We start from the raw sequence: 23,386 nt of genomic DNA, 5'->3' as shown, positions 1-23,386 counted from the left end.
AGATAACTTTTTTATAGTATATGAGAATGTATCAATAACAGCCATATAATAGTAGTCATTATTGGGAGAAGGGCCTTTTTCTATAATATTATGGTTTAATTTTACTAATGTGGGAACAGCCTAAATCTTCCTTCCTCCTTCCCTCTCTCCCTTCCTTCCATTTCTTTGGGGAGGGGGATCATTTTAACCATTTTAAGTATAGAATTCAGTGGTAATGCCACTTAATATTACACTAACAATACTGTGCAACCATCACTATTTTCAATTTTTTTCATTATCCCAAGCAGAAATTCTGTAACCAGTTAGCAATAACTCCCCCTTTCCCTTCCCCACAACCCCCCGTAACCACTAATCCCTGTCCCTATGAATTTGCTAAATCTTTACATTTTATTTAGCATTGCTAAGAATTACAGATTAGATTTTAAAAATATCTCTTTACAATATATTATATTTTTGCTGTCATTATCTGTAGTATCTGTCCTTGTTATTTATTGCTGCATAACAGATTACCCCAAAACTTAGTTTCTTTAAACAATAATCGTCATGTGTTACTTCTGATGATTTTTGTGGGTAAGGAATTCATCCAGGGTATAATGGAGATGTCTCTGCTGCACAGTGCCTGGGGCCTTTGCTGGAAGACCCCAAGGCTGAGATCTGGAAGCTTCTGAAGCCTCATTCACTCTCATGTCTGGGAATTGATGCTGGCTGTAACCCGGGGGCCTGTCTGGGATTGTCAATTTAAACATCCACACGTGGTTTCTCCATGTGGTCTGGGCTTCTCCACAACATGGAGGCTAGGCTTCAAAGGCAAGCATCCCAAGACATAAAAAGAGAGATAATATGCCAGCAGCCAAATGGAGGCCATATTACCTTCAACAACCTAGCCTCCAAAGTCACATAGTGTTACTTTCACTGCACTCTTTTGACTGAGACAGCTGCAAAGGTCCACTCAGGTTCAAGTGAGAGGAGTACAGACCCCATTTCTAAGTGTAGGTGTGTCAGTGTTATATTGGGAGAAGAGCCTGTGAAATGGGATAAAAACTGGTGTAACCATCTTTGGAAATGCAAACTACTACAGTGTGTGTTTACCACGGTACCCAATTCTGGCCCTAGCACACATCTCTAAAATTAATTCCTTTAATCTACCATAACTGCTAGCTAATCAGTTGTGAACATAGTTATCCTACTTTCTCTAATTAGGAGGTTGAGATTTGCACATAGAAAAGATTAAAAACATGAGATAATTATGTAGTTCTTAGAAAAGAAAAATATAATTTTTGAAAACAAAATAATTATTAAAATGTGTCTGTTAAAGTAGCTATTTCAATTTAATACTATTTTTAAAATTCTCTCTGGTCAAAAAGAACATTTTAATATGAAAAACATATTGTTTCTGAACATTGTGTTTATAGTTTGGGTATGAAAACATTTTTCTAGGTTCTTTTTTTTTTAAGATTTTATTTATTTTTAGAGTTAGGGGAAGGGAGGGAGAAAGTGAGGGAGAGAAACATCAGTCAGTTGCCTCTCACACACATGCCCCCAACCAGGGATGGGGCCGGCTACCCAGCCACATACCCTGACCAGGAATTGAACCAGCAACCTTTGGCTTTGTGGCATGACACTCAACCAACTGAGACACATCACCACACACAGTATCCTTTCCCTGATACACATCTGGGACAGATAGTTTATGAAGTACATTTTAATTACATAACTTCCATAGCCAATTTCCTTAACTTCTCTAAAGCTTTAGTGCCCTCATCTGAAATATGGGAAGAATAATAGTACCTGCCTCACAGAGCAGGCATGAGGATTAAATGAGTTAATATACAGAAAGTGCCTGGCACATTGTAAGTGCTAAAAAAATGCTAGACACAGGAAATATGTGGATGTGTTCATGGTATTCTGCATATATATATGAGTCATAGCAAAATGGAATTCATTTCCAACAAGGTATTCAAAAGATAAAAGATACGGTTAATGAAAGCAGTGTGCTAAGCTGTTTCATTTAGGAAAAACGTGTTAGATTGCTTGTTAATTTGATAACTTATTTGTTTTTCCTAGTTTGAAAAAGAAAAACAGCATGATATTCGATCATTCTTTTTGCCAAAACCTAAAAATAGTCAGTCAGCAACTTCCTGTGATGAATCAAGGATATTCCATAAAAAAAGTATTATAGTGCCAATAGCCCCTGGAAAAATATTTGCAAGAGATATCATTGATTATGAAAACAATTTTGAACCTGAAGCTAAAAGATTGAAGTCAGTCACCGCCGGTGACCACTGCAGTGCCTCACAGAAGAAGCTGAGCTGGCCCAGGCAAACCACCCCACCCCTTCCTGGAAAGGACTGGCAATGTGGTTCCTGCACCTATAGCAATAACTCATTGTTACCTTACTGTGAAATGTGTGGGCATCCTCAAGGCAGTGCTGGTGAGTACACGGAGGGGCTCTCTATGGCATCTGCAGATAACCTGTAGTTTTAGAGGTGACGGCTGATACCAGAGGTTAGTGTGACTTGGCACTGACTAGCTTTTAAGCTAGAGTGACAACTTCACAGACTGAAGTGAATTCAACCCCTTGTGGAGTGTGAAAAGCTCCCCGTTCTGTCAAGATTGCATATCCACCAGTGTCTGTGACATGGCATTCATTTGGCACAAATGGACATTTCTGATTATACCAGCAAGTTGTGAATTGCGGGGGCAGAAATACAAGCCATGTGCTATAGCAGCAAAAATGCCTTATAGTTATTGACCTGCCATTTTCTTTACTCTGTAGATAATATTTGGGGTTTTTTTTTTCATTTTTTTCTTATTTTTATTGTTGACCCTGTTACAAATGTCCCCATTTCCTCCCCTTTGTCCCCCTTCTTCCAGGCCCTGCCCCCTTCCCTCTGGCTGTCACCACACTGTTGTCTGTGCCTGTGTTATGTATGTATGTATGTTTTTAGTTAACCCCTTCACCTTCTTTTACCCAGTCCTCCTGTATCCCCTCCCCTCTGATACTTATTTTTAAATTATAGATTGCTTTTGTTAAAATAGCAAAATAATCCACTGTAGCTTCTCTGCCTAGTAAAATACACATGGTGCCATGTTTCTTGCATTATAATCATAAAAATTCCTCTGTAGATCTTCCTTTAACAATCAACTGGATATCTGTTTTATGAGCTTATTCTTATTTTAAAAAAATGTTCTTTTAAAAGTAGAAATTATAAACATACCTCAGAGTATGTTTCCATAGCGTAAGATGCCATTTTCTGATGCTTTGTTTTTGAAATGATTATTAATACCTGTAGTTGTCCTAGGTAAAAGGTCATTAGTGTTCTGTTTCTTTCCAATTCCCCAATGTTAGAGATCATTTTTATGGTAACTCAAAGTGCTAAGTTGACAATTTTGGAGACTGGAAGAAGTCATTTTATTTTATCAATTGTATAATTATTTACATTTACTTTTCTAGTATATATGAATTCTTCAGAGTATTAACATTAACAAAGACTCAGAGATCTTAACTAAGATATACACTCTGAAACTTCAGTTCCTTCTTGCCTTTCTTGCTTCCCTCTGTCTTAATTTTGATTTGAAATAAAATGTAATCAGTACCTGAGTCTTTCCTCTTTCAATTCTGGGTGAATTAAAACTCTTTCAAAACTGACGAGTCTGCCCTTTGGGTGATTATATTTGTAACATGGACACCTGTTGTCCGTGAACTTAATTGGAACCACAAGCTTATTCCATATAATCTCTCTCACAGTTTGTATTATCTCATTCAATTTCCAACTGCTACAGGCAATAAAAATTAAATATCTCATAACAACACAATAATGTCACTTCACATTAATTCTATAAGGTGATCAGTTTAACAACAAAAATTATAGTTTAATAAGGTTTTACATATATAGTTCTGATTTTTCTTTGTAATGATGCTGAGAGTAACAACAAAAGTTTCTAGACCCATGATTTAGACCCTTGAGAGGCAAACTCTCAAGCAGTCTAAACAAAAACAAAACACCTTTTGTGAACATGGAACTATAATTAAAGAGAAATATATTCTAAGTAACAGATATTACTGTGTATGAAAGTTATTAGATTAATATTACTGTAATTTGGCATAGTGAATTCCAGTCTTGATTTGGATATACCCTAAAAGTATTGAATTGCAGAATTAATTCTAATCCACCTAAATTTTTAAGTTCTTGTCTGCTATTTAACACTTTGAGGAAATGGTAGAATCCAAAAATTAAAGGAGCAATATTAGGCTATTACAGTCCTATAAAAGTTGCTAATGTAGGCTCTAGTACATTAGATAAAATTTTGTATAATATATAATGAACACTAATACTTGTCAATATGTAACATTTATGCTTTGTTCTTAAAATCTATAGTTTATACTTGATATCTCATCATTCATACACCCAAATTTATATCTCTCCCTTGAATGGAGACTGGATATATCCAGTGATCTATGTAACATCTCTGCCTGGATGTCCAGTGGGTACCTCAAGGTTAACATGTCCAAAGTGGAATTCTTAATTCACCATCAACATCCAAATCTTCTCTTCCCCCTGTCTTCCCTACATCATGCTGAAAACCTAGTCAGCATTCTTGGTTCCTTTCTCTCCCACACTTAATCCATCAAGTTTTACTGGTGTAAATATATATATATATATATATATATATATATATATATATATATATATATATATATATATATATATATAAGAGGTTATATATATATAATTTCGATTCTAGCCAATTTATCTTTATTGCTACCATGCCACTGGAAGCCACTATTTTCTCCATCCCAGACCTTAGTAGTCTCTCTGTTGTTCTCCCTTGCGGCTCTTCTCTATACAGCAGCCAGAGTGATCCTTTAAAAACTTATATCAGTGTATTACTTTACCTAAAACCCTCTAATGGTTTCTAGCTACATTTAGAATCTTATCCAAGAATATGTAGGTCCAGGGGCCAGGCTTCTTAGCTTCTTGGACAGCTCTCTGGTCAAATGGGACTCCTTTAAGAGCTTGGTCCTGCTGACTTTTGTCCCACGCCCCCATCCCCTTACTTACAAAACCCTGTTTTAGTTTCTTTATCTGAAAAGGCCCTAATTCAGTTGTTCATGTTTAGTGTCTATCTCCACCACTTAGAATGGAATCTCCAGGAAGCAGGAGCTTACCTTCTTGTTCCTTGTTTCCTCTCCAACACCTAGAATAGTACTCGGTATTTAGTGACTTCCAATAAATGTTTCCAGAGAATGAACAAATATTGTTGACTTTGTTTCTTTCTATAAGAACTACTATGTCTTTCCTTTTTAAACTGGCTTAGAGTAAATAATGCATTTAAATTTTATGTGTAAATTATTTGTTTGATTTTTATAATTCTACAAATAGATAGCCTCAACTATACCCAGGATAAAAGCAGAAATGAGAAAGATGACTCTCAGAAAGGCATGTCCAGAAAAATTTGGACTGATTCTGAATGTGAGAAACAAGTTCTTGCCCCATCAGAACCCGAACCGTTGGCTGAGAGCAAGGAAAAAATATCAAAAATCGAGAAGGAAGATGGACACATGCCTCAGCCAGGTGATGGTAAGACTTGCTCCCATTTCTAGTGTCCAAATAATAACCATGTGCTCAGACACATAATACAATTAGTAGATTTGTGATTACTACCTGGTGCTGGGTTCCTTGTATTCTCATTTATAGTAAAAATATAAACCACATACTTAAATACCAGGTGGCTGGGAGAGCAGAGCCGTTGGCATTCAGGCATCACACAGAAAGCTGAACCAGTGCACAGCTGCACATGCTGCCCCAGGCCTGTTGCCCAGACTCATCCAAGCCTGGACCATTCACACAGTGAGGGGGTTATTTGGGAGGCTCTTCAGCCAAATAGTAACGTTGACAGATTATTAACAGCCACTTAGCAGATAATTAATTCTTTACATATGAATTTGTTTTAAATGTGTACAACTAATTGGCATATTTTAAATATAGGGTTGGGATATTTATTAAAGAAAATGCTTTTAAGGAACATAATTTCAAGGCTATATGAATTAAGTGATCACTTTATTACATACATAAATGTTGAGTAACTATGTTGCATACCTGAGACTAATATAATATTGTATATAACTATACTATAATCTTTAAAAAAAGACTATATGAATCATTACTGCACTTGGAGCCAACCATGTAGTGTTTCAGATTTATTTACTTTTTGTTGATTCCACTTATTATTTATAGCTGTGATGGTTGGCAAATACCAGCCTATATGTCATACATCGCTATATTTATGGGCCAGCTGGCAAGAGATTGTGAGTACTTTTGGGTTATTTCTTTGTTATTCAGTTAGTGACCATAGTAACTCCCTGACCAATGTTCTCATTATAACAACCCAAAAATTGTTAGGATCAACCGTTGAAGTTTTTCTTCCAAATTAGTCACTTTAAAACATGGATAGGATGTGGAGTCAGATATGTAACTTTAAAATAAAATGTTTATTTAAGAATTTCCTAAGTAAGGACATCCTCCTTTCTTCCTCCTTCAGCCTTCCTGTCCTCTAAATTCTCAAGGTCTTCCCAAAGAATGTCTTGGAATGGATCCTGTTTAAGTTTGTTAATTTTCACGGCCTTTATGTAGACAGTTTAGGCTCAGGTGGGGTATACCTTTTGTGTCTCTGGTTTCCTTGTTCCTGCTGCAACAGTCCCTCAAGTTCTGATGAAGCTCTTTTAGGACAGCATACCCTTGGTGCACTAAACGTGACACTTGAGGACCATGAGTCTCTTCATCTATGGCAGGGAAGTACTGGCTCGTTAGTTGTAAATTGGTCCCTTCATCAGGACATATACTAGCTTTACTTACACTTACTTCTCAAAGATCACTAGACTTTCAGAAATTCTATTCTGCCAGTGAAATTTGCATAGGCCTCATCCACTCCAACAACACCAGCATTTCCCTGTATACCTGTGTATCTCTTCTTCCTTTTTAGACTTCTCAGATCACAGGGCTGAGAATTCCGTATAAGCCGTATGCTTTCCATCTCCCTACCAACATGAATTTCCATGGAAAACAAACAGAATGAAGACAGAGGAGGCATGCTATGTTAAAATGTTTTTCCATGAATACATGCTCTTAGAATTCAGTTGGTACATACTACACTGGAACTGTAGTTTGAGAGTTCTGGAGTTCTAGAAGGGTGGCTGTATCTTCAAAAGACATCATCTCTAGTCCCAAACCATTAAATTATACTTTATGGGAATAATGAAAATCAACAGATTTGGGATTGTTCCTATAATGCTTTTTATCAAAGAATAACATCTGATCTTTACACATTAGTGCTTCAACATAGTTCTTTCAAGACATAATGATTATGAGAGGCATTTATTTTATATACATTAAGAAAGAAAAAGCACTACCAATTAAAATATGACAATCTTTTTTCAAGGATCTTCGACACTTTTTCTTTTCTTTTGAAAGGTTTTATTTATTTTTAGAAAGAGGGGAAGAGAGGGAAAGAAACATCAATGTGCCAATTGGTTGGCTCTCACACGCTCCCAACTGGGGACATGTCTGCAACCCAGGCATGTGCCCTGACTGGGAATCGAACTGGTGACCCTTTGGTTCTCATTCCGGCACTCAATCCAGTGAACCACACCAACCAGGGCAAAATATGACAATATGTTCATGGTAGCCCATACCAAGTCATATCCCCGTCTCTTGTTTTCATATTTCTTTCATTTGTCCTGAAGGATTTAGCAGTTTCTCCTGCCTTCAGTGTCTTTGCTTGGTATATAATAAGCAACCCTTTGGTACATCTCAGTATCCAAATGTAAGACAGCTTCCTCTGTCTACAGGGATCTCCTTTTCTTAGGTCCCATGAGGCACTTGGTTATTCATTTGCAAAAAAAAAAAAAATGGTTATTCCTTCAGTGATACAGATTTGCTTCTTTCAATATCAAAACATGTGCTCTCCTGCTCTGTACCTAATGTTTCTTTTCGTTTACATGATAACTTTTCATTTTAATACCAAATCATAGACATTTTGAACACATTGTAAAGGTAATTAAAATCAACACATGCAGTAACAACAGTGCATGTACCTCAAATGCCATGTTGAAGTAACAGGAATATCCAGTCTGACTAAGCTCTCGTGTGGTCAGGCAGTGCCAGCTACTGCACAGCTGCCACCTGGCCAACAATGACTGTAAAAAGCCACTGTTGTTGACTATAAGACATGCCAATTTCAGAGGTGTAAAAGTATGGGGGGAATATGTATTTTTGAATTTGTGCAGTATGGGAATAATTCACACACCAAGTTTATAAAGTAACCAAAGCCTTGATTAGAAAAATAAAAGTATGATGATATTGCCAAGTAGTATGGCAGACAAATCACATGCTTCTAGATTTGGGAAAATACTTTAAAAGATCACTGAGGAAATGTGGCCAAGATGAAGAACACAAGCTCTGGAGCCAGATTCCTGGGCTTAAGTCCTCTTCCTAATTGTGTGGCCTTGGGCAAGTTAATGTGCCTTAATTTCCTCCTCTGTATAATTCACTCCTTATTTCTGGGAGGTGTTAATATATGTGCTTAGACCAGTACCTGGAACATTGTAAGTACTGGGGAAGCATCAACTATAATTACTATTTAGATCAGCATTGATAACCCTATCTTCCCTACAGAATATATTGGTCAGTGGAACTGAGAAAGGAATAAATAAAAACGGATTGTGAGGAAAGATGCTTGTCTATTTGCTTCCTTTTTGAATGTGAGGCATGAAGCCGTAGGAAGTCAGGCACTTACGTGGCCCTTGGCATAGCCAGATTGCTGCTGATAATCACAACAGCGCTCATTCAGTCTCCACTTAAATTGGCTCTAGCAAGTCTAGTTTCTAGACTCCTTAATTCTTGGGAGCAGGAAATTCTCCCTTGTACCTGCCTTGTGACTTCTGAATTAATTCTAAATTTGTTTCTTTCTTTTTGGGTCACTAGCAAAAGTGCAAAGCAACTGGTGCCCTTGTAAGCCCATATGCTCTGACGTGGCCTACCATGAGTTTTATTTCAAGCCCAGATACATGTTCTTTGTCACATATGTCCATATATTTGATAAAATTATATTTCACTATTCTAACCCACAGAAGATTAAAAGAAACTATTTTGGATAGAGAGTAGACAAGCCTTCAGCTACTCTTTTATCTTCTTTATTAGAACAGTTGGAGAGTTCTGATACTCTGCCAGTATATGATACCTTAATGTTTTGTGCAAGTAAGAATACTGACCGGATTCACCTCTACACCAAGGTAAGCACCGCACAGATTCTGTTGCTTGAATCATACAAAAAGCTTCTCTTTTTTTCATGTTTCAACTAAATATTTAATTTTATTAACAAAGAGCTTGGCATCTACTTCCTTTTCTTCTTAAAGTTAATCATCAAATTCTGATGTTAAATCAGAGAGGCAAACGGCACAATAGTTAATAGCACAGACTTCAGAGCCAGAGTGCCTGGGCTCAAATCTGTGCCGAGACACAGATTTCCTCAACTGTAAAATGTGGAGAGGATCTGTTGCAAGGATAAAATGAGCTAATTCCTGTAAAGCACTCAGCACAGTGCCTAGCCACAGTGAACTCTCTTTAAATATCAGCACCTGCACTGGCAGCATCTCTACAGAAGCCTCAGCCTGCCCATCATGTTCATTAAACTCTACGAAGATTTAATAATGAGGTTACTCAGATTCCTGCCATAGCCTAGGTTAGTGGAACTCGAACTTTTTCATCTCAGATATCTTTGTACTCCTAAGGTTTGTTGAGGACCCCAAAGAGCTGTTGTTTATGTGGGTTATATTTATTGATATTTACAATCTAAAAATTAAAATGGAAACACTTAAACATATTCATTTATTATTTTATTTAAGAGTAGCTATAATATATATGTATATCAATAGCATATCTTCATGAAAAATATTTATATTTTCTAAAACAAACACAATATTTAATGAATATTTACATTTTTAGTAATTTTTGCTAAAGTCTCAGTAGAAGACAGTGGAAGGCAGATTCTCATATCTGCCTGTGCATGGAAAACTCCACAATACAGTTGTGACAGAATGAGAATGAAAATAATGTTTTACTATTATTACAGGAACACTTTTGACTTTGTGGATCCCCTGAGAGAATCTCAGGGGCCATGTGAGAATCTTTGGCCTCAGTAAACTGGTATGAATATTTGAGGAAAAACAACTTGTTGAGGTTATAAATACTTTTGTTTAGACTACATTTTCAAATTTCTAATCTATATAAGTATAGTAAAATGATATTTGAAGCTTTTAAAAGTATATTTCATTAATTATGCTATTACAGTTATACTATTTTTTTCTCCCCTTTATTTCCCTCCACTCTGCATACCCCCTCCCACCACCATTCCCCCACCTTAGTTCATGTCCATGGGTAATATATATAAGTTCCTTGGCTTCTCCCTTTCCTATACTATTCTTACCCTCCCCCTATTTTGTACCTACCATTTATGCTACTTATTCCCTGCACCTTTTCCCCTATCCTCCCTTCCCCCTCCCCACTGATAACCCTCCATGTGATCTCCATTTCTGTGATTCTGTTCCTGTTCTAGTTGTTTGCTTTTGTTTTTGTTTATTTTAGGTTCAGTTATTGATAGTTGTGGCTTTGTTGTCATTTTGCTGTTCATGTTTTTGATCTTCTTTTTCTTAGATAAGTCTCTTTAAAATTTCATATAATGAGGTCTTGGTAATGATGAACTCCTTTAACTCGACCTTAGCTGGGAAGCATTTTATCTGCCCTTCCATTCTAAATGAAAGCTTTGCTGGATAGAGTAATCTTGGATGTAGGTCCTTGCCTTTCATGACTTGGAATACTTCTTTCCAGCCCCTTCTTGCCAGGTTGGAAAAGATTGATAGAAGATTAGGAGGTGACAAGGATCGTGAATACAAAATCCCCAAACAGCCTCCATTCTAGGTCCACAGCATCTGTTGTGGGACCACAGCCAAGAGAGGGACACCAAGAATGAAGCCAGACAATTAGCATACTACTCTTAAAGGCTGAGCCCCAGGCCACCATTTGTGGAAAGTGTAAACTTGGGGCACCAAGGACTCCTTTGCTGGCCTGGAGGCAGATCTGAGTGTCCAAGCCTCCCTCATCCCCTGGGGAGAGAGCTCCAGGCCCGCTTCTCTTGTTGTCAGAAGAGAGTAACAGAGAACTGACCCCCTCTCCCCACCCTGTGAGCTTGAAGGTCAAGAACCTAAAAGCTGGGCAATAGATGGAGCGCACCATAGGAATTCAGAAGCCCTTAAACTCTTAAACTTTTTACTCTATACAGTGAAAGTTCTGCACCCTAAATCATCTAATTAGTGTTTTTTCCCTTTTGGGTGGAGATGAGAGAAAAACAGCAAACTCCTGGTAGAGGCTACAGTGTGCCGGACTGAGTACAGTGACAGCCTCCCTGACCCGTCTTCCAGCTCTGCCACCCAGCCTGTATGGCAGGGGCCACCTCTTGTTCTTGGAATCTCTCTCAATGGTTTCCAGTGCATTTTTATGACTATTCTAAATAATTACATGACCCATTACCATAAAACATTATCCAGTTAATTTTCTAAACACTAAGCACATGAAATGTTAATAGGTCTTTTCTCAGCCTCAATAGAGATGAAATATTTCCTTTTTACCTTAGAAGAACTGACGTAGAAATTTGGATGAAAACCCAGCTCACTACCCAAAAGAATACCCCTTAAAAGGAAGAACAGTAACAGATATGTAGCAATTTATATCATATTAACATTATAACTCTAAATAACTGTTTCAGTCAGAATCTCAAGTCTGAGTTTAGAATAACAATTATATATCTAAATTTTTAATCTGTATGTAATTACTTTTGTGTGTTTTCTTCAAAGCAACTGTGGGAGCTAGCATTTCTTTGTAGCTGGGAGAATTAGAATGTGGGTTCAATTATTGTTGCTATAATATATTTTCATATACAGGGATGATTCTTCCCCTTTATAAAAGAAATACTTCATGTTTAAACCTGCCTTTAACTGACCACACCCCTCAGCGTGGTGCTTTCACCCGTGCCGGTGAGTGCGCTGGAGGCACGCTGAGGGCAGTGGGGAGCCTGCTCTCCTCCACTCAGCGTCCTTTCAGGGGAGCTGTGTGGGTGGAACCTGGTCTAGAATGTGCCACCTCCGTTTATCCTATAGGAGACAGGGCATATTATGTCATAATATCATTCTTTACTTTTAAAATAATTTCTAGTGCCTACAGACAAAGTGGATTAATAATGCTTCTTAATCTATAATCAGGATGGAAACCAGATGAACTGTAATTTCATTCCTTTGGATATAAAATTAGACCTTTGGGAAGATTTACCTGCAAGCTTTGAGCTGAAACAAAATCGATCTCTGGTAAGTATAGTTCTGTAAATTTGTTTTAAATTAAAATATGAGTAATTTTAACAGCCATTTTGAGTTTAATAAAAGCAGAGTACTTTGTGGACCATGCAGCATCACATCACTGGCTGCATTTCAGTCAGTCCAGGCAGTGCCTATGAATTACCCTGGTGCTAAGAATATGTGTGAAATCCGTTTCCTTGGTGAGCGATCACACCTAGGGTTGCTGTTTCTGTGGATAGAATCGTCCTCACATCATTTAATTTCTCATGCACAGTAGTAGTAACTGCTATAGTTGTATCTGACAGAATCACAATTTATCTTTGAAGGTTAAGTTCTAACAATGACAAATTCTGAGAGCAATGAAAAGACCATAAGACCATGCTGGGTGACTCTCAACTCTGTCAGAAGCACCAGCATGCGGCTGCAGGCCAAGTACCTGCCAGGGATGCCTCAGTTCTGATCTATGACCAATTGAGCTTCATCGCTAAGAAGGGTCAACATGTGCAGGGGCTGAGCCTGCATGTAATGTACCACTTTCTACAGGAAAACAATGATTATGATTTTGGCCTTTTAGTGGGAATCAAACATTGCCCATGGGTCGGCTGCACCTGCCTTAAAGTAAGAGGTAGCAGTGAGATATTTTCTTTAGTGTCGTCTAATCCTGATTCTCAGGGTCCCAGAAAATAGCATTATATATAATTGACAAATAAGTAAGATTAACGGTACTCTAATAAAAATGTCCCAGGTTTATTGATGGCTGTTTTCCTGAGACAAGTCGTTGGGCACAAAGCGATTCTCAGATGTTGTAGTGTAAGTCTCTCATGACTGCCATGCCTGCTGTCCCCAAGGCCAGTTCTGCCTCTGCCATAGCTTCCAACAGCCAGGCCTCTTTCGATCTCACTGAGCACATTGCTGCTGCATCAAATGGAAGAAAGCACTAAATTATGAAACTCAAAACCTGTTTGGGGAATATAATAGAACATCAGTTTTCTGATACTATAAGTAGCCTCACTTTCAAGGGAAGATGACTGGTGAGCTGTGTACACTCTTCTCATTGTCTCCTTTTCTGCCAGATTTTGAGGTTTGTTCGAGAATGGAGTAGTCTAACTGCCATGAAGCAAAGGATCATCAGGAAAAGCGGACGGCTATTCTGCAGCCCAATTCTTGCTTTCGAAGAGATCACAAAGCAACAAACTAAACAAAATAGTACAAAAAGGTATGAGTTGTCTTTCTCTTTTTATTTTGTATTTTATTACTTGTCATTGTCATTTCTATGAGGGGGTGAGTCTGAGATATTTATGTGACCATTAATGAAATCCTTATGAGTAAAGAGAAAATCACACATAAAATGACAGCTTATTTTATAGCAACATAATTAGCTATTTGGTGAATTTGGTCAAATCTGCTGGGAAGACTAGGTCATCTGGACCTTTCTCACCATAACTTTTACTCACCAGCAGAGAGGCCAGAGCCACGGGGTGGTACAGTCTATGAACTGCCCAGCCTGGGACACTTGTTCACAACAGGAAGACATTTCCTTGTTAGAACAACAGAACACACCCCTGGGCCCCATCTGTCCTGCACTTCTGGGATGTGAGTCTTGGGTGTCCTGCAGGAGGGGAGCTGGTTCTATTTGACGCACCACCACCCATGTGGTGGAAGGCAAGTCTTATGCCTGTGGTTGGAAACAAAATGAAAGGTTAAGGGTCTTAATGTTTGTAGCTGTTTTGCCTTTATCATTACAGGTCCCTTTTTAACATCTGTGCACTTAGTGTCCTTTCTTAGCATCATAATTATCTTTGCCTCACCCAGGTATCCCCTCATGTGATCCCCATTTTCTGTAGATCTTTCCTCAGCATGAGGCAGATTCTCAGGAAGCACAGTCAGCTGTCCTTTTGCCCTACTCTTGCTTTGGAAGAGAGCACAAGACACCAACAGCCACATGGCAGAAAAATCCCCTGTAGCTCTGGCTGTCTCCATACATATATAATCTCTCTTTATCCCCATGTGCCCTTATTTTGTGATCTCTAGCATTTTTTTGCACACAGGTGAAAAAAATCATCAGTGGCATATGAGAGGATGTGGTTAATTAAATTATAGCCCCACATAGTGAAAAGTCTCCAGTTGTTTCAAAATATAGCCTATGGCATATTATTATGGAAAAATAAGAAATGATACTTGTGATAAATTATTAACGGTAAATAAGTATTAAAAAAGGATGGAGACACAAATATATGTAATTGCTATTATTGACATGGAAAGTGTCTGGAAGGATACCTTAGAAAATCTTCCCAGAGGTTTCTCTAGGATAGTGGTTCACAACTGGGGGCGGTTTTTCTCCCCGGGTGGCAGTGTTAGGAGACATTTTAGCTTGTCGAAATTAGGGGTTACAACAGGGCAACATCTAGTGGCTAGAGGCCTAGGATATTGCTAAAATCCTGCAGTGGATAGAACTGCACTCCCCAGCAAAGAATTATGTCTCAAAATGTCAGTAATGCAACTATTGAGGAATCTTGCTCTAGACCGTATGATTAGGGGATTTATGCTTTATGCTAGAGATGGTAGGGGCTTTATACTTTATGTTAGGATCACAAACTAATGATGGAAAACAAAGCAGGAACCATAAATGAACAAATGAACTCAGGTGTAAAACTAGAAAAAGATGGAGTAGGAGATAGAACTATGGCAAATTGGAAAGTGCATAACCCATCTAACATCATTGAAATTCAGGTTTAAAAATAAAATACTGTATGAGTCAAATAAAACCCTTTGATGAGTTGGATTTATTTATGAGCTGCCAGTTTTTGACTCATGCCTAACCCTTCTGTACTGATTGAATTTTTCTCATGAGCATATATTACTTCATATAAAAATACATTTAAAATATATGTGTGTACTTATACATATACACACATATATGCATACATACATTACAAAAAGCATGATGTCTAGTTTACTTTTCTCAATACTTCTTCCAGTCCTCTCCATTTTCTCATTTTTATAATCACAGCCTTACTTGAAGTGTTGGTCTTCTCTTTGCATAATCATAATACCCTTCTTCACTGAATTTATTGCCATTCTAGACAAGTCCCATTGTTTCTTCTCCATCAGACATGAATGGCCACTTTAAAGAACCTCCTGACAAAGAACCTCCTGATCAGGCTAAAAGCAAGTCATAAAATTGATACAAACCAAAGTTAGACACACAGTCTTATTTATGCGATATATGTAGATGATATCTTACAGATAGCACTTGTGTTAACAAGCAAAAGAGTAAATAATTGGACTCCTATTTTTAAGAGCCCACTTTAGACAGCAGTTGGAAGATTAGATTGGAAGGGCAGGACTTGAATTGAGGAGACAAGTTGAGTCAGTTTTCTATTGCCCCTGTAACAAATTATCACAAACCTAGCAGCTTAAAACAACAGCAGTTTATTATTTCATGGTTTTATAAGTCAGAAGTCTGAGTTGGCTCTATTAGTTTTGCTGTTCTGGATTCTATAAGGCTAGAATCAGGTTGTTGCCAGAATTTAGTTTCTTGTGGTTGTAGGGCTTAGGTTTCTTGGCTGGCTGTCAGCTGAAGGTCACTCTTAGCTTCTAGAAGCTTCTTTCTAGCGTAGCACAAGGACCCCTCCATCTCAGCACCGGCAAAGTTGTGTGAACTCCCTGTGCTTGGAAATTGTTCCCTATCTCAAGGTCTGCTGATTGGTAAACTTAATTACATCTGCAAAGTCCCTTCACAGCATTATCTAGTTGAATGACTGAATACTAGGGACAGGAATCCTAGGAAGATGTCTTTAAAAGTCCGCTTACCACACACACATTAAAATACTGTTACAGTAAACCTGGGGGTGGGGAAAATGATGAGGACTTACATTAAGGCACTAGCCATGGGAAAGGAGAAAAGAAAAGGAGGAGAAGTATTAAAAATGTAGCTCTGATCAGTCTTGGTCATTGATATAGAGAGAGGGAGGACTCCAGGGAAACTGACTTAGCAGAGTCATGACAGTGAAACTTGCATGCCTGTAGAGGGGCGGTGCTTTGAGGAAGCATGCTGATTCTCGCCATGGAAGCCAAGTCTCAGTAAACTGGAGTATCTATGTCTCTTTGGAAGCAGATGTGGTGAGGGATGGAGCTGCACAACAGCACTGATTGGAAGTTTGTATGAGGAAGGTTAGATATTAGATGTCTTTCCCCACTGTCCTAGCATGTTACTTTCTAGAGAAAATGAACCAAAAGGGTGTCAGGCTTGGAAGCACCAGGCTCAGTGGACATAAATGAAGAGGCATAATTGGGAAACTGAACAGTTTCCATAGTCTTCACTCAACTTCCAGAATACCAGCAACCACATTTTATTTCCTAAGCAGAAGTTTAAAAGATTCATCTCTAAAAAAGATGGAATGGCCTCAGTATAAAGACAAATAGATACTGATTTTTAGGAATACCCCAAAATCAATGGCTAAATCTCCAACCAGACTGTCCCCCAGTGGTGTCCACCAGTTTTCAGGCCCATCCAAGCTCAGGGCTCACAGTCAGCTTTGGAGTAGCTCACCTTCAAATGTGAATGGAAGGCAAGATTACCAGCCATTGTTTTGGTTCCTAAGTGAGTTCCCATTTTTCAGAGGCAGGCAGGCCTGATTCATTGGGAGCCCTGTTGGCTTTAAGATGACAAATATTTCTCTTCTGGCCACAGCTCCTCTGCAACACAGGCCAGCAACCTAGAGCCGAGCAGTGTTTTCACTGGCGGGGACCACTTCCAACGCACACTCCTCTCTCCTTACAAAACTTGCCATCCCCTGCTCGCATCCCCATCCAGGAATTACTTAGTACACAACATTCTCCCTTTTCTACTTGTCAGAGGGGGATTTACCATAATCCTTTTGAGAATTGATATACTTCCTATCAAACCTCAGTGGAAAATTAAATATTGGTAACTCACAACTGTGTTTGAAAAGTTTTCAACCCCCACCTGATTTGGAGTTGATTGTTCCTTATGGTTTCCAAAAATCTGTGCTTAAAACTCTTGTAGGAAAGGTTATTTTTAGTTCTTAAATCTCTGAATAGATTTCTCAGCATCTTTTAAAGTTACTGAGTTAGGTTTCTAAGCTTTTAAACATTGAATAATACCTAAGGCCCTTAATATCCCCTTTCTCCTTAAAGCCAGGAAGCTTTTGATTCCACTTAGAATCCACCGAAATACTTTAGTTGAAGTACTTTTGTCAAGGGAATAAAATGGTTGAAGAAATGGGGGGCAGGGGAGTTTAAGAACTAAAAGGGCAAGTTAGAGAATTTTAAAAGAATTCACTATGGTTCTTTGTTGCTTTAAGAAAGACACACAGCAGAAATGCAAATGTATGAGAAGACAATCACCCTTAACAGGAGAATGCAAATTTAAAGCTATAATGAGATACCTATCACAATTAGCAGAAAAGTTTTTAACTAAAGTACCTTATGCTGGTGAAAGTCTGTGGAAACAGGTACTCTTATTAATTTCTGGTGGACCTGTATGTTGGAGCAAACCCCACATGAAAACAATATGTCAAAACCTATCCAAATTTAAAGTGCCCAAGACTTTTGACCTGACAGTTTTTCTGGGCATTTATTTTACATATATTTCGTGTGTAGAAAATATCACAGATAGGGATATTTAGGACAGCATTGTTTGGGATAGCAGAGACTGGAACCACCAAAATGCCCATTAATCAGAGGCTGATTAGATATATTATATGGTTTGCCCAAATAAGGGAATATTGCAACGATTTGAAAAATAGGGCAACTTTGTATACTACTATGGAGATAGATATCTCTGAGATGGATGTTTAGGTAAAAACATCAAAGTGAAGATTAATGTGTATATGATGCTACCATTTTGTTTTTAAAGGTAAAGAGTATAATGGGGAGTGCCTACTAATGAGTTCAGGTTTCTTTTTGAGGTGATAAAATGTTCTGGAATTAGGTAGTGGTGATGGTTGTACAACCTTGTGAATATACTAAAATGCACTGAAGTGTAAAAATTTAAAATGTTAAATTTAGTGGCACCAGTTATGTGTCAATAAAAATACAGATATAAGCCCTGGCTGGTATGGCTCAGTGGATTGAGTACCAGCCTGCAAACCAAAGGGTCGCCAGTTCAATTCCCAGTCAGGGCACATGTCTGGGTTGAGGGCCAGGTTCCCATCAGGGAGCATGCAAGAGGCAGCTACACATTGATGTTTCTCTTCCTCTTTTTCTCCCTCCCTACCCCTCTATCTAAAAATCAATAAATTAAAAATTTTTATAAAATAAAATATATAGAGATAAACAAATAAAATGGATAATCTATATAGAGAAAAAAATTAACTATTTCTAAAAGGATAACTTAAAAACTAGCAACAGAGGTTGCTTTGGGGGAGGTAAAAAGGATGGAATGGAAGGGAAACTTATTCACCATACATACTTTTACATGTGTTTTGAATTTTGAAGTATGTGCAGTATGTATCACCTAATTGAAAAAATAATAATATAGTTTATAAGAAGAAGGAAATCTGCTCATTATTAAATCTACCTTAACATAAAAGAAAATTTCTAAAATTTTACCTACACTTACACAATTCCATTGTGATTTAACTTTGATTTTATTGTCAAGCTCCCAAATGAAGTACTCAAACATATGAAGAAATTTATGTTTAAACTGATTTTTTAAAAAACTACAATCAGTATTAACTACCAGAGAAACTGGGCCATGCTAATTACAAGGACTTAATTGGGTAATTGCATTTCACCTACTTAAATTCCCTTGTCACCTTTAATTGGAATAACTTTCCTCTTTCCTTCCAGTCCCTAACCATTGTGTGGTATTGATAGTGTTGTGTAATAAGGTTTTGAATCCCACGTCAAGAGTGGCTTCACTTTAGTGGATGATTCCATAAACCCCATATGGGCTGATAATAATGGAAACAACCTTGATATAGAAGATGTGATTGAACCTGTTTAAAAAGAGAATCACTTTACCTGGAATGCTGACACACACTATTATAGCTGATCAAGGTGATCTGAGGAACCTTGAAGAGAAGGCCAAGAAAGGTTAAAATGCAATTAGAGATTTTCTGCACAGCGTGCTAAGCTATATATTTAAGGCTGCCAGTTGTGCATGTATTTGAGCATTTCTTGTTCCTACACCCGCTCCTTTTTTCGTCTAAGTAAAAATTGGTCCATAGAGTGTCGAATGACTCTTGAGTTTCTTACAAAAATAAGTCTTGAGAAAACTAATGTGGAAGTGTTTCCTACACGTGGAGACCAACATAAAAGGAGAAAATTTCGTTCCCTAACTTTAGCATCACCATACCAAATAGATGGTATCTTGCTTTTTCTCATAGTGCTTTTTAAATTCTTTTTATTGATTTTAGAGACAGAAGAAGGGATAGAGAGAAAGAGAAACATTGATTTGTTGTTTATGCATTTATTGGTTGATTCTTTTATGTTCCCCAACTGGGGATCAAACCCACAACTCTAGCATATCAGGATATGACTGACACTCTAACCAACTGAGCTACCTGGCCAGAGCCTCTCCTATTGCTTTTGCAAGGAGCAGTGTGACTGTGAAATAGAGAAACTCTTACAAGAGTGAGGAAATCCACTTAACATGTCCTTATTTTAGATATATAACCAAAGAAGATGTTGCTGTGGCCTCAATGGACAAGGTGAAGAATGATGGGGGCCATCTCCGTCTGATCACAAAGGAGGCCAGGCCACAAGACACTTCTACAAAGTAAGGTTTATTTACTATAGGGTATAGCAGTACTAAGACTACTCCTTTAAATCTTTGTATTCATTTTTGTAATAATAGTTTACCTTTGGCATCTTACAGGTTATAAAGAGCTTTCATAATACAGTAGTTCTTCAGTCCTCCCAACAACCCTGTGAGGCACATGATGTCCTCACCTTAGAAATTAGACACCAGAAGGCTATTTTTAGGGTCCTAAGACCAAGTGGAGTAAGTGACCTGCCCCAGGCCTCTAAGATGCCAGGAAACCTGAGGTTCAGTACAGGCTCTACCCCCCTAAGAGCTCTGAGCTCTTTCTTGCATAAGAAGCTTTTGTTTTAACACGTCTAATGAGCAGCCATAGAAAACAGTTAAAGTAGTTGTTGTGATTCCTGTGTAGGGCTTTTCAACATAATTGAGTAATATACTATTTCCTTTTATTCTAACAAATTGAGTACATGTCCTGTAGTGTTTTGTTTCTAATTTTAAGTCAGTCAGACTCTGAGTTTACCTTTAGGAGGCAATATTTATCTAGTTCTTCAGTTCTAATTTCTGTTAAGACTTTTTGGCTACTTGGCTTTGGCACTTGATGGATATGACACTGTGTTCTGTAGGCCAGCAGAGCCTGGAAGAAGGGGTTCATGAAAGTCTTACTAATGGTCCCTCTGTCCTAAAGAGGTGTGTGGCACCTGGAGAGCATGATAGCACTAACTTTGATTATGATATCACATTAGCCTGTCCTTTTCCAGCCTGAAGAAGCATTTTCTAACTTCTCCAGATGTTTCAAAGTCTGATTGTTTAACTTGAAGATATCTAAATGCTCAAGAGAGGTAGCATATTTATATTTAAATTAATTTTTTTAAACACACAATTCTTTCCCTTATTTGGCGTGGAGTATAGAGTGCTGAGTGCAGCCGCTTCATTTCCACAGTGAATCATAGAATCTGTGGGTCCTATGTTTACTGTTTATCGGCATAGAAATTTTGAATACCTTTATATGAAGTTATGCCTGTTTAGACTAGTGTAAGTATTATTATCTGTTTTGTTCAATTCTAGAAACTTTCTTGAAGATGGAGCCTGTGTCCCATTTCTAAATCCCTGCCTAACCCAAGCTGATCCCACTGTGAAGCCTTCTACATCCAAGGGCTATTTGCAAGCTGTGGATAATGAAGGAAACCCACTTTGCCTTCTCTGTCAGCAACCCACTTGCCAAACTAAGCAAGAGTGTAAAGTCAATGCTTGGGACTCACGGTTTTGCTCTCTGAAATGTCAGGAGGAGTTTTGGATTCGTTCTCATAACAGTTACCTACGAGCCAAAGTATTTGAAATTGAACATGGTGTGTGTCAGCTATGTAATCTGAATGCACAAGAACTCTTTTTACGTCTGAGAGATGCTCCTAAATGCCAGCGGAAGAGTCTTCTGGATATTACCTGGATCTCAAAGCTCCCTTTAGAACAGGTAAATTATAATTGTGTGACAGATAGGAGGCAGCATAGTACTCAATGATGAATATTGACTCGCTTTCCTTTTAACATTTTAATATGGGAATGTTCAAATATATATACAAAAGTAGAGAGAATAATGAACTCATATACCCATCACCCAACTTGAACAGTTATTGACATTTTGCCTTCATTTTCATCAATCCCTTACCTCAATTCTTTGTTTTTCACCCTTGGAATAACTTTAAAGCAAATTCTAGACAACATTTCATTTCATCCTGAAATACATTCATTATGTATCTCTCACAGATAGAACTTCTCCCTCTCTCCTTTTCTCCCTTCCTCCCTCTTTCTGTCTTTGATTTATAGTCCCATACCCCCAATACCCATTATCATACCCAACATAATTAAAATTTCTTGATTTTAGTACATGCATATTTGTTTTCCCAGATTGTCTCAAAAATATCTTTTTGTAGCTGTCTTATTAAAACTAGAACACAGATATGACCCACACATTGCATTTAGTCATTGTACCTCCTATGGTCCCTTTAACATACAAGGGAGTCCCCCCAAAAAACAGAATTTATTTATAAAAATTGCGTATTTATTCTTACATGTTTAAATGTCAGTCACCTTCAAAGTACTCTATATTTGATGCAGTACACCTATCAAGACGTTTTTTCCACTGATCAAGTCAGTTTTTGAACTTGTCAGTTTTGATACCTTTCAGTGCTTCTGTCATTTTTGTTACCTCTTCCATATTGGCCAAACATTTCCCTTTGAGGACATTTTTCATGCAGGGAAACAACAAAAAAAATAGCTTGGGGTGAGATCAGGTGTTAGGGAGGGGAGGGCATTGGGGGATCATACCGGTTTTGATCAAAAACTGCCCAACACTTAGCGGATATGAGCATGTGAGCTTGTAAATCACCCATCGTGAAATGGGCAAATGCACTGAGCCTTCAAAAAAAATTTGCTGAGGCCAAACACAGCCTCTCACGGCAACGCCAGCTGTTACACTGATACAGATGAATTTCTAGAACACTCACCTAGCAGCAGCTTGTACTACAAGGGGCTTGCCCTCCAGAAGATAATTCTGGTTTCTTTTGTGTGTCCCTCTTATATGTCACCCCATTCTTTTTTTACACCATTGATTGTTCAAGAAACTGGGTGATTGGCATGTAGGATTTTCCACATCCTGGACTTGTTCCCTGTATTCTCATGGTATTATCTGACATGTTTCTCCATGCCCCTGATTTCCAGAATAATGGTTATAAGATATAGAGGCTTAATTAGATTCTGATTAAATTACTGGGGAAAGAGACCTTAGCAGGTGATACATTGCATCAAGAAGCACTTGTGAGGACCCCCATCTGTTTCCATAGTGGCTGTACCAACTTACATTCCCACCAGCAGTTTACAAGGGGCCCTTTTTCTCCATGTCCCCAATAATATTTTTTTAAAATCCTCACCCAAGGATATGTTTTTGGTTGATTTTAGAGAGGAAGGTAGTGGGGGGTGGGGGGAGAGAAACATCAATGTGAAAGAGAAACATCAGTTGCCTCCTGCACACACCCCAACTGGGGATCAAACCTGCAACCTAGGTATGTACCCTGACCAGGGATCATACCCCCAACCTTTTGGTGTATGGGAAAATGCTCCAACCAACTGAGCCACCTGGCCAGGACCCCAATAACTTTAACTTAAAAAAAAAAAAACACCCATGGTTCAGTTGTTCCACTTTTCATGACGTTAATATTGAGTGACAAAGAGCAAACACATAACCTTAAAATGTAATT

At 38.1% G+C, this 23,386-nt stretch overlaps 1 protein-coding gene across 1 annotated transcript in view; it reads left to right on the top strand.

The window, feature by feature from the left end:
- Positions 1 to 23,386, top strand: part of ZRANB3 (zinc finger RANBP2-type containing 3) — a 226,103-nt gene that overhangs the window by 194,544 nt on the left and 8,173 nt on the right. The window contains exons 13-19 of the mRNA XM_045826044.1: positions 2,065 to 2,431; positions 5,385 to 5,582; positions 9,201 to 9,292; positions 12,314 to 12,415; positions 13,477 to 13,619; positions 20,040 to 20,150; positions 21,201 to 21,603. Of these exons, the coding sequence (XP_045682000.1) occupies positions 2,065 to 2,431; positions 5,385 to 5,582; positions 9,201 to 9,292; positions 12,314 to 12,415; positions 13,477 to 13,619; positions 20,040 to 20,150; positions 21,201 to 21,603 (1,416 nt within the window). The remainder of the gene's footprint in view (positions 1 to 2,064; positions 2,432 to 5,384; positions 5,583 to 9,200; positions 9,293 to 12,313; positions 12,416 to 13,476; positions 13,620 to 20,039; positions 20,151 to 21,200; positions 21,604 to 23,386) is intronic.

Source organism: Phyllostomus hastatus, unplaced genomic scaffold (genome assembly GCF_019186645.2).
Source record: "Phyllostomus hastatus isolate PE091 unplaced genomic scaffold, TTU_PhHast_1.1 phas_scaffold_60, whole genome shotgun sequence".
NCBI classification, from domain to species: domain Eukaryota; kingdom Metazoa; phylum Chordata; class Mammalia; order Chiroptera; family Phyllostomidae; genus Phyllostomus; species Phyllostomus hastatus.
This window is presented reverse-complemented; position numbering and strand designations above follow the sequence as displayed.